Here is a 12,026-nt window from a genome sequence, read left to right as displayed (position 1 = left end):
GCCTGTCAATCTTGTAGCAGCTTAATACAGTAGCATAGAAGTACTTTGTTTAAAATCTCCCCGCAAAGCACACACACACAAACCGGAAGAAAAAGTGAGAACATTTGATTGATATGACCGGACAGTGTTGCTGGTGTTTTGCAGGGCAGGCGCATTCGAAATCTCACTTCGCAGGTCGGAGATGGAGCGAATGGCGATGGAGACGAAGAGGGAATTGAAGGTTCAAATATTTTGGACCGCTTTAAATTCTTTGCAACCTATGAGGACCGTGTCAAAGAACAGGAGAAGAAGAAGAAAAAAGTATTCCGCATCACCCCACCTCGTGAAGGAGCCCAGGTTGATGAAGAGCTCTTAAAGGCCCATATGCCTAAACGTTGCATGGCAATTAATTGTCCGGTGTGCAGGCTTCGGGTAATTTGCTGTGGTCACCGAGTTTTTTATCATCCGAACCCAGAATTTCCCGATTCCCCATGCCCATTGTAGCTTGTAGAAGTGTCTTGTTTTGTGTTGTGTTTGTGAAAGACAGTACCTATCAGTGGTACATGTTTCCTGTTTCTGTGACCCTGGATATATTAATGTGTTTAGAAGTGTCACAGCCAGCCTACCACATAATTATAAGAAAATTATCTGTCTAATATTTTTGTGTTAAATTCACAGTTTTTAGAGTATAAATAATTGAAATTTCCTCTCTAGTGTATATTTTTCATCTAAAGATTTTCATATATGTAAAGTAATAAATGTTAATACATGGTTTTAACTGAAACCATTTTCATCAATAATGATATGAATTGTCTGCCCACACTGTTCCACTAACATCTATGTTATTAGATCCTTTTGGCATCCTGAATCAGTGACCTGCCAGGTTAGCATGCTGATTTTTGGGTATGTCTCTGCAGTGTCGATAGCCGGTACAAAACCAGAGCTAGATATGATGTTTCTTTAATAGATAGTCAGGGTTCATTTTGACAAATGTAGAAAATGTTATAAAAAATTGTGAGTAACTTCTTATTGCAAGATATTGCATATCTTAAAGTTGTAAAGTTATTCATTCCTATTTATACCTTTTTCTACACAACTCGTTTTGATATTATGGGAAACATAGAAAAGTATACTCTTAAACATGCACCTGTTTTTTTTGCAGTTCCCTTGCCTTTTGAACTGCGGGAAGAATGTCAGTTCTAAAATATATAGCTATTCCCCAAGGCATAGCTTTACTCTCAAAATATAACTGTTTGTACATTACCATTCAGGGAAAATATTGATTACGGTGGTGGCGACTGGACATTTTTATGACCACAGGACTGTCAGGAAACCTTGCCTTTCACTTCTCACTCCGGAGGTAAAATCATTTTGCAGACACAAGAAATTTTAACAGCAAACAAGAAACAGTCTGAAGACTTTTATTGAAACCTGAAACCTTTTAGAAGATGGATTCAGGACCAGCTAGTCCTTAGAAAGACCAGTCAGAATTGCCTAAACTCCTGCATAATATAAGATGCTTAAAATTACCCCTTTTTCTTAGTCTGTTTTACAGAGTGAGTAACAAAGAATGAAGTTCTTACCATTATAGTTGTTTTTATCTTGTTCATATGCTAGCCGAAATAGTACTAAGAGCTTTATTTGTGCGCATTAATAAGTTTGTTCTTTGTGGAGAGATTTTGTAGATAATGGATATAGATATGCATGGCAGTTTGGGGTTGTTATTGGCATTAGAAACTGAGCATTTTTTGTTCCCTTAGAAACTCAGACAATATTTCAGGTGATGTGCCTAGAAAATGTATCTAACCATATAAATATAGCTTTCATAGATTTTCTTGATAGTGACGTGACTGTTTTACTGTTATTCATGATATTGCCTGATAGTTTATTACGACTTGGTTTTTGACTTGTTCTCATTCACATTTCTTCTCCTATACCTTCTTTTTTTTTATTACTATCATCTCTATGTGTATGCAGCAGTTACTTATTATTTCCTTTTTTTACAGTATTCTTATGTTTTTTGTTTGTTTTTCCCCTTCCCCCCTTTTTGACCCTTTTCTTTTCTTCATCTCCCTCCCACTTCTCCTTGATATCCCTTATTTTTGTTTTTTGGTTTATTTTGTTAAGTGCTTTTCCTCTTGTGCTAGTTAGAATTTAGATCTCTTTTTCCTCTTCCTTTTGCATATTATCTACTGCCTCTTGCCTCATGTGTGATTAACAATGTGTAGCCTTAAGTGACGTGAAGACGTTTATGACTTTTTTTTTGTTTTTACATTCACATGAAGGTAACACCTCAAACATAATTTGCAGTTATTTACTTTCAGAAACTGCTGGGCCACACATTTCTCTTATATCAGAATGTGTCTGTACTGAGACAAGTCACTTAGAGAAATGCAGTGTCAGGAAGCATAAGAAATACATTTCGCCTTGCATAGTAAAGTGAATGAGAAATACATCTGTTCTGGCAGGTTGCTGTATATTAAGTGTTTTTGCCAGACTGACTTTGCCTTTATTCATAACCTTATTCTCACATCCTCAGTTTCTATTAATAGTTGACTTCCCTTCCAGTAGTATTTAACACTAATTACCACTTAGACTTTTTTTATTCCAGAATATTACCCCACTGACGTTGATACCTGTTAACCACATTAATATTTTTTCTTATAATATCCTATTTTCCTGTTCACTTTTCCTAGCCTGTGCCTTTCCTCTCCTTCATTACATACTAGGAAATAAAAGAAATATTCATACATGTGATAACTCATCATATGTATTTCCCCAGGGCTGTGATGACGAGGAAGTGGCCGACTTCTATGGACGTGATCCTAATCTTGTCAAGTGCACTGACAACCTAGAAGAACCATTAGATTGTCGCAAAACCAAAAGCGTGCTTGCCATGTTCAGGAAAATGGAAATGCAAGAGGATGAAGATACCAAAGGTACTGTTTATTATTTTGTCTAATGTAAAATCAGGAAGCTCTTGGTGTTTATAGGTAATGTAGCACATGATTATAATTCATTGCTTTTTGTATAAAAAAATATAAGAACATTTTGTTGTAATTCAATGAGGAATAACGAGTTTCAATTTATGGTAACCTCATTACCAGGCCCTCGACCACTGAAGCGCTTTACACCACCACCAGAGGGTGAATGTGATGATTCAGATGACGAAGAATATTCTGATGAAGAGTACTCTGATGAAGAGGATGAAGAAGATGACGATGAAGAAGAGGAGGAGGAGTCTGATGATGATGAAGGACCCAGGAAACCAAAGTACAAGGATGAAATCTTAGAGATGGTGAGATGTACTTCTTATCCATTGCTTTCTGTGGGAGGGTGATAAAGAACGTGTAAATGACTGATGCTGCAATAGTTTATTCTCTTTGCATTAGATTTTTCATATTTTTTTGTTTTTATTAGCGAAAAGCGAGGAAAAAGAAGGTAAGGAAAATCAGGTTATTGTCGAAATGAATGGAAGGTAATTGATTTTTGCTGAACCCATTTGGATGGCTCCCGTAATGTTAAGTGTACATTAAAGTATCCCACCTCATATGATGTCTTAATCATTATCAAGTATTTTGATAAGGCAAAACATGACTTCATAAGACGTAGATTTATTAAAAAAAAAAAATAGCACACTTGTGGGTATTGTATGGTTACTCTCAGTCCATCCGTGAGGGGTTCATTTTCCTTTAAATTATAATGCAGTGCTTACTTATAGATATCTTTTGTTAATGTTATATAGATTTGTGGATATCATTACAATATTCAATTCTGAACCACAGTTCATTATTTTATTGCTTTGGCCCATACACATACACTCAGAAAGTTACTGTCAAATTCTTTCATGTCATTACTTTATGAAACAAAATCTGCTTTATTATGAATAATTTTATATTATAGTGCTGCCCAACTATGAGACACTGGACACAGTATTTTATTTTATTACTCATATTTAATATTGGTTATTGCCATTTTCTTTTGCACATTTCCTACATAAAGCTACTAACCTATATGTCAGCAGAATTTTCTTTTACTGCTTTCCAGAAAATCTTGTAGAATTAGATCTTTTCACATGGTTTGCCAAGTTTTGTTTAGAGATTTTCAGGGCTGGACCTTTCATATCCAATGGCACTAATAAACCTAAGAATCCTCACACTGAGGAAAAAATGAGTCACCCTTCCAAAATGGCCTACAAGCATCTTTCCTTTTTATGGACAGCTTCTTGAATGTTTTATATCTTATCTTGACAGAGATATATGTATATAGTTTTGTGGAGTTTGATTCTGATGATGCCATGTAGGACACACCATTAGATCAGATATATAAAACAACAGGACCTGATTTTGATAATAAGTACTGATGTGATTTTTCTGTCGCCGGTACAGCTGGTAGGTGGTCCAGTGAGGGGTAGGTGTGGTACTGCTAGTGTGGTGACCCAATTCTCAATGCTTCTGCTAGGCTATCATTACTCGACTCACCCTTTTATAGTAATATGGATGTATTCATTATCATAAAAAAGGCCTCACTGTTTGCTCATTTTCTTTCTGGTAACAATGTAGATGGCAGTGATGCACTGATGTTCCCCTGTTTTGATATTAACTTTGCATTACCTTTTTACATTATTATTTATAAATGGATATTCAGTTCATATTGTCAACAACTTGCTTCTAGTTGGCATAAGAATTAGTTGAATTAGAGCTGGCCTTCAGAATATTGGGTGATATAAGAGTTTGTGAGATTTCCTCAAAATGCTCCCTGCCGATATATCCATAAACTTTACCCTAAGGCTATCATAGCCTTGACCTTGAAGCATGTACACACCATACCAAAATTATCCAGATTTACATGAAAATTTATCTCATACTGCATTCATTTCGATGTTTTATTTTGAATGTAATAATTATGCCTTACTTCCCAGTTGATTATTATTTTTTCTGCTAAACCACACAGTGAAACCTCCTAAAAAACATTCCACATTTTTGTAATGATCAATTTGCTGTTGAAATTAAGTCATAATACTGATTAGACTTTGCTTGTCTATTTCATAATAATTGACAGGATTATGCTTAGGCTTTCCATTTCATAATTATATACAAGTTTGATAAGAAAGGTTAGATGATACACAGACAATTCACACCAATGTTGATAAATTTTATGTCTGTTCATGTATATTCACTCATACATCTTCTAGATTTCTTTATAAGAGCTGGTGATTGTAAGCTGTATTCAACATGGGGTATACTGGCCTTCTTTAATTTTATTATTAGCAAACATCTCATTTTAGGAGGTTTTACTGTGCATAAGGAAAATTTAATTTACAAATTATAAATGAGCAGAGATAGTACTCTCAGTTTTCTTTTTTTAAGTTATATTTATTGGGAAATCTTGAAGTATCAAAGTGTTTACAGATATCTTAAAATGGTTCTGAGGATAGGATTGATAACTTTTGTAAAGAATATTTTAAACTTTAGTCAGATCTTTTGTTTCTCTTTTTTATAGGCAAGAAATCATACATGCAACTGATCTTATATGATTATAGTTGGTATCAATATAAGGGAACATGCAAAATACTTCAAGAATCTCCCAAAGTTCATTTTAGTTTTAAGTTGAATAGTTTATATCTTTATTTTAAGAAACTACTAATAATTCCATCCTTCCTCCCTCCTCCTCCCTCCCCCACCCCCCTCTTTCAATCTCACCTTTCCTGGTCTCTCTCCGTATCACTTGCTTATTTGCTGACCTGCTGCAACATCTAATCATACCTACCTGTCTGCATGTTGTCTAACGTGAATGTCTTCACTTGCGTTTTTGTTCTGTGGTCTTGTCCTGCACTGATGCCAACCTGAATACCAATATGTTGCTGCTAAATTTATTGTAAATTTTACAATGAATCATTTATGTTTTTCTTCTAATGATTGTCTATTTTTTCTGTATCATTTCTGTTTTAATCTTGTGTTCATGTCATGCATGACACTTTTATTAACTTATTTTTCTAATGTAAAATACTTTAACCTTTTTTATACACATGGTATTTTCCTCCACTAACCACTTCCATTTTCCACAAAAATTACATTTTTTTGCTTCAACATTGTCACTGGGTAAACTGGTTTATTAAATCTGGTTAAAACTCCCTTAATATCTTTGGTAATGCACTTGCTGCTTCATGCATATATGTGTGCATGCACACGTGGTGGCTGCTGCTGCTGCTGCTGCTTCTTTGCTGCTATACAGGCTAAATCCTCACAGAGTGCCAGAAAAGCAGCTTCGCTGCGAGCCAAATTTGAGCGGTGGGAGTCGGAGGTTGAACACAACAACGAGTACAACCGTAATGAAAAGAACGAAGATGACGAAGAGTGTATGCCGTCCATTGACACCGCCCGCAACCTCCGTGCCATGTTTGAGAACAAGGCCCAGGAGGCAAGCCGGCCGGTCGTAAGCAGTCAACCCAAGTTGAAGGTCAACAGATTTGTGGTGAGTACAAATACCTGATATTCTCTCATGTTACTTTTTTAAGGACTCAAGGAAAGAAATGCCAATTAGCTTCTATTACTGAAGTTATCATACTGGTGATGTATCTTTCTATGGACATATATCTTGTAAGTGCATATATTGCACTGGTTTCACTATGTTGGAATTCAGTATCTAGTCATGAAAACAAACTTATTTATTGGTATTAGTCTACTTTAAATGACAAGTTTCTTTGTATTTCTTTTGATATACAGTTTTTATGCCTTCTTAGTAGGATAGATTGATTGTATATTAGGAAATTGTGTGTAAGATTATGATGTATAATTATAGCATATCATCTGTAAAAAAGGCAAAAGGTTGATAGAAGAAAGTACTTTTAAGTTTAACATGATACCTAGTATCAAATATTAAAAAAAAAAAGTAGAATCATATAGACCAGGTGAAGGTAGTATTGTAGTATTCATTATACATTTGTATTGATTAGTGTAACCTTAAAGTATCATTGCATGATTTGTGTACCATCCCATACCCTTTGGATATTAACAAGAACAATGCCCAGGAGTTCTCCCCTTGCAAAAGCATTCAAGGAAACTTGAAATATAAGTAGAGAAAATTTTACCTGTACATCTGGAAATCGCATTGAGATCTGGACTTTCTCTTCCTTAAAGAGAATTATTGGATTGCACTCGGCATGAAAATGAAAAAGAGCATGACACTACAGAAACAGTCTGAACCAAAATACACAAGTGATTGGTAATTTCCCAAATTATAGATAATTTATACAATACGGTTGAAGAAAAAATGTATTTATATAAGATGATATTTAAGGATCAGTCATACATATTTGTAGATACCAAAATCCAGGATATATTTGTATCACTTAAGGACCTCAGGAGGACTACTAAATGGCAGTAATCATTAACAGTGTCTGTAAACCTTCAGAAGACATAAAGGCTACACCCAAGAATTACATGGTGATGATAGCCAGATGTAAGGATGAATATCTCATCTACATAACGTGAGCTTTGCAGACTGTGGAATCAATTGCATCTCCTTGACAGCATCTCTAACAATAGTGCATGTAGCTGCTAAAGCTCTCTTATGAAATAAGGGAGAAAGAGAGGAGCTTCATGACTTGGCTTTTTATTCAGACAAACTACAGTCTTCTTCAAGAAGTCAAGAAGAGGAACCTAACTAAAACTTCACCACACAACAGACATTTGAAATGGATTAACAGCATCAATTGACTGACTTGATGTAGCTGCAGTGTTTTGAATGGTGCATGCCTGTAGCATCATTTCATATCAGTATGGACTAACTCCTACATTAATTTGAATTAAAGTGTGCACTACATCATTTTTTTTGTCTTTTCCCTTTTTGTGGCAATGTTCACCCTGCAACAGGAAAAATGATAACTGAACAGCTTATGGATGGACACAACTAACCACAGACTTGAGTTATGGCATTGTGGCTGACTGTCCACTTCCCTCCACCAGTGAGACTTGCCACGACGCCTGCAACCCCAGTCACCCGTCATCGTTCATTCAGCAGTTGTGCGCATCTGTTCCTTTCTTCAAATCACATGGACTGCCACGTTCAGAAACTCTGCTCCGGCTTGATTCCAATATGCAAGATTTACGCCTCATTAGTAACTCCATAAAAACAGCAGATATCTCTGTTATCTCTCATTGTTAATCAAGTGGCCTTTCAAGTTAACACGTTTGAATTCAGGAAACCAAGAATGTTTCATAAATGACTGGGGATAGAGTGGTTGCCTTTTATATGACATTTTTTTCCAAATACAGTATGTCTTTCTTGTGTTGTATTTAAATGTTTTATTATGTAATATATTTCCATGGAAGATGTTTTTCTTCTAAGTCAGTAAATCTTATCTTACTGCTTATTATGAAAATAACATCAGTTATTTCCTTTACCTTCATTTGTCATGAAAGATGTTTGGTATTACCTTGTAGATGCTTGTTTCCAGAAGATATATATCAGAAGTGTGAGCTTTCTTTATTCAGCCACAGCATGCAAATTTTAGGATTATGACATTGTACACTCATACTCTAAGAGAATCAAGGTAAAGAGTAGAGTAATCCTTATTCTTGGAGTAAAATGGATTTCATAGGCATTTTTTCTAATTTGGTGCTTAAAGAGCATATGTGTTTAATCTCCCAAAAAAATTCAAGATGCTAAAAACATGGTAAATAGTTAATGCTTTCTGTTTTACTTGAGGTTGATGAAATAAGTGCAGCCTGAATAGTATATGCAGTTGATATATTTTTTAGTTCTCAGCATCTTTTTATGCAATGAACGTTACCAGGAAAAACTTGTTACTATTGTGTGTTAACTACAGCTTGTACAGGAAGTTTTTTTCTGGTATACAGTATATAAGTAATTCCCTCCTTTTCTGTATAGGTAATGCAGCAAGTAATGACTCAGCATGCATATATATGAATTTGCTGCCTATAGATATAATTAGCCATGCCCATGTATTCCCAAAAATATTATTCACTCACACACAAGTGATACGAGTGACTCAAAATTACTGTATATGAAGTTTTACCTTCCTTATGTATGGCATCTTCACTCACTCTACATGTCCTCAGAATGCTTGAAGCTTTTTGGAATATAATATTTAGATGATTTGTATCATATTTTTTAGATTTCACCAATAGATTTTTTTTCTTTTTTTGTAAACTAAAAATGATATTGCTGTCAGAACTCACAATTGTAAAAAGAATTGTGTCATTTGAAACACAGCACACAATTGAGGTACTTTTTGTTATTATTATTATTTTATGTAGTTTTTAACTTTGTATCAAAATTGATTAATAAATTGATATATTAAACGAATCTGTATGTACCTCCTTGTGATTACGAATCAACATATTTCCAAGCAATTATATTGATAGGTAAGTCATAAATTGCAAATGTTTAAGTGTTTCAGTGGTGTAATGCATTTATATTTATACTAATATAGTGTACAGTCATTTACTCATTGTTTGATACCTATATTTTATGTGATATTTGTTTGTAAACTAATGAAATGTTAATTTTGTGTGATTACTTTAGTATAGCTTTTAAGTTTTTAAATGTACTGTTCAAACTAACCGACTGTTATTTTGATTTATTTAATTTTATTTTATTGTTTTTTTTTTTTTGCATTGATTTGGTGTGTTACAAGGGATAGAAAACAGACACTGTAGGTATTTATAGAGAATATTTTCAACCATCTGAAAATCATGATTGACCTCTGTATAGGTTTACTTTCCTAATTTGTAATGTTAGGGACAATTGAGTCACTAATCACATCATTTGTAAAACAAATTGAATTAGTGCATGCTTTAGTTTGAGATGGATTTTGTGTGAAGGTATATCCCAACTGAAAACACTTGACTTTAAGCTGTGTGGTATACATTTTAAAGTTTTTGTACTGAATTGTGTATTCTCTTAATTTTATCATTTAGAGATGACACATACTGAGAAGTAAAGAAAGTAGACTACTAAACTTATAAAAGGTTATTCAAATTAATCATTATTTTCAGGGTGGTGGGGGAGACAAGTGTCTGTCATGTGACCGCACTGTATACGCAATGGAGAGACTGGAAGTTGCTGGTCGTGTACTACACAAGAATTGCTTCAAATGCTGCAAATGTAGTACAAAACTTAGGTAATATCTATTTTCTTGAGACAGTAAAGCATTTGCCACATTTGCCTCAACTTCTGAAATAAATTTCTTTCATTCCCAAAATGAGATTTGTATTACGAACTGTTTTATGTGTTTTAAACCTGTGTATCAGTCCCTATTTTACTTTATGTATTTTTGTTTCTTCCAGCATGAATTCATTCTCCATAGGCGGTGAGGACATATACTGCATGACACACTACAAACAGGCTTTCACAGAAAAAGGAACATATGATGTATTTACACCTAACAAAGGGAAGTGGACAAGAAAAATTGAAGCAACAAGTTCAGAATTGGCAAAGAGTCAAGAATAGAAAAAACAGTTTTTAGACTATTGTAGATACAATATTCTGTAAAAATCAATAAATGGCAAAGTGCCATATGACTTCACACCTTATCAGTGAAAAGATGGCAGACTAAGATCATTAATAATTTGAGTTCTTATCATTGGTGGATAATGACAAAGATCTTAAATGATTGTCATTTTATAAACCTGACCTGAACTGTAAAATTTCTGTTTGGTTTTGTTTAAGAAATATATATATTGTTCTTCATAACCACATCTTAGATCCAGTTTTTGTCATCCATTCACTGATTGAGAGGATTCAAACAAATATATTTTGGTACAGCTAACAGCATGCCATCAACAAATCTCATACCACAAGTCCCAAGGTACTCTGCGAAGTACATTCTCCCCTATTGTGCCACCAGTAGATCTGGCGATGACCATTGTGGGGGTCAGGGCTGAGTTGAAGTTGTGTCTCGGCACTTGTTCAGCAAGTTTTCCGGAGAAAGCCTTCACTCAGCAACAAGGAAGCCTGACCAATATTTTCTGTAAAAATATTGATTATTCAGCACTTTGTGTGTAGCCATATCATATCCGATAAAGTATTATATTCATTATGGTCACTTCATGGTACGATGCCACATAAGAATTAGACTAGTCATAGCACTTTATCACAGTAAAATATAGGTTATAGTGTAAATTCAACAAAACACTTTATGAGAGTTATAAGACCCAAAGAATTGTGTCTCAACTGGCTCTTGGGAGTTTTACTTCTTTTTTATAGCCTTCTAATTTTTGGGACTCCCTGGTTTAGCACAGTGAATGTTGTAAGCTTGTCTGCCAACTGAGACCTGCCAATAATAGTTTCAGTGGCACTTGGTTCCTCTCAGATGGCACAAATTATTCTTATTTCTGTGATTTTATGAAAGCTTGATTTGTCAATGATATTGTCATTACTGCAGATTTTATTTGATTTGATTTTTTATCTTATTATTATTTTTTTTTATCTTGTGATTCAAATATTAAGGACCACTGAATTTGGTTTAGTGTTTTTGCTTTAATGAGGGATTTTTGACTATCCACTTATTCAAACCAAAAACCAAACTGAAGGTATTTATTTGTATTGCAAGTGGGCTCTGTGACCTCATCAATTCTGTTTTTAGTAAAGAAATCAAACTTCACTGTATCTTTTGTTTTGTAAAGCCCCCTCCTATGTTTATGATTTTATATATACAAACAATTTCCAGTTGAGTAACAGGCATTATACTTAAACATGCCCAAAGGAAATGAACTAGAACAGGTTTCAAAAATGATTTGTTTTTGCCTGTGTATTACTAACCCCTATTTTGGTAAAGGCTAGTGATGTTTCTTCTTTTGATGGACTTGGTTTGGGCAGTCAGAGACAGAGTAGATACCCCTTCATACCGTAGACCATGGGCAGGGCCCTCTTGGTCCCCAGCAGTGAAGACTACCACTGCACCATGGTGGCCCCCAAAATAGGTTTCTTATTTATAAAAATAGATTGAGGTTTTCAAGTTATAAGACAGAATGTTCTTCATAGCTGGGGTTTGCACAAGTCTCATTTCATTTGTATCATCT

General features: G+C 34.5%; 1 protein-coding gene across 23 annotated transcripts in view; it reads left to right on the top strand.

Moving 5' to 3' along the window:
• The window catches only part of LOC125025733 (titin-like), a 92,458-nt gene extending 80,850 nt beyond the window's left edge, over window positions 1-11,608 (top strand). For 15 of the 23 annotated variants that reach the window (XM_047613903.1, XM_047613894.1, XM_047613918.1 and 12 more), the window contains 7 exons: window positions 145-411; window positions 2,762-2,918; window positions 3,087-3,277; window positions 4,368-4,370; window positions 6,214-6,453; window positions 10,002-10,126; window positions 10,293-11,608. In XM_047613903.1, coding sequence (XP_047469859.1) covers window positions 145-411; window positions 2,762-2,918; window positions 3,087-3,277; window positions 4,368-4,370; window positions 6,214-6,453; window positions 10,002-10,126; window positions 10,293-10,455 — 1,146 coding nt within the window. In that variant the 3' untranslated portion in view covers window positions 10,456-11,608. Of the gene's footprint in view, window positions 1-144; window positions 412-2,761; window positions 2,919-3,086; window positions 3,278-4,367; window positions 4,371-6,213; window positions 6,454-7,853; window positions 9,306-10,001; window positions 10,127-10,292 lie in introns of those variants that run through there. The other 8 variants (XM_047613898.1, XM_047613902.1, XM_047613896.1 and 5 more) reach the window with 8 other exon arrangements.
• Window positions 11,609-12,026: the final 418 nt, after the last annotated feature.

The sequence above is a fragment of the Penaeus chinensis genome, chromosome 5 (assembly GCF_019202785.1).
Source record: "Penaeus chinensis breed Huanghai No. 1 chromosome 5, ASM1920278v2, whole genome shotgun sequence".
Classification (NCBI taxonomy): Eukaryota; Metazoa; Arthropoda; class Malacostraca; order Decapoda; family Penaeidae; genus Penaeus; species Penaeus chinensis.
The sequence above is the reverse complement of the archived record's forward strand: the minus strand, read 5'-3'. Positions and strand labels throughout refer to the sequence as shown.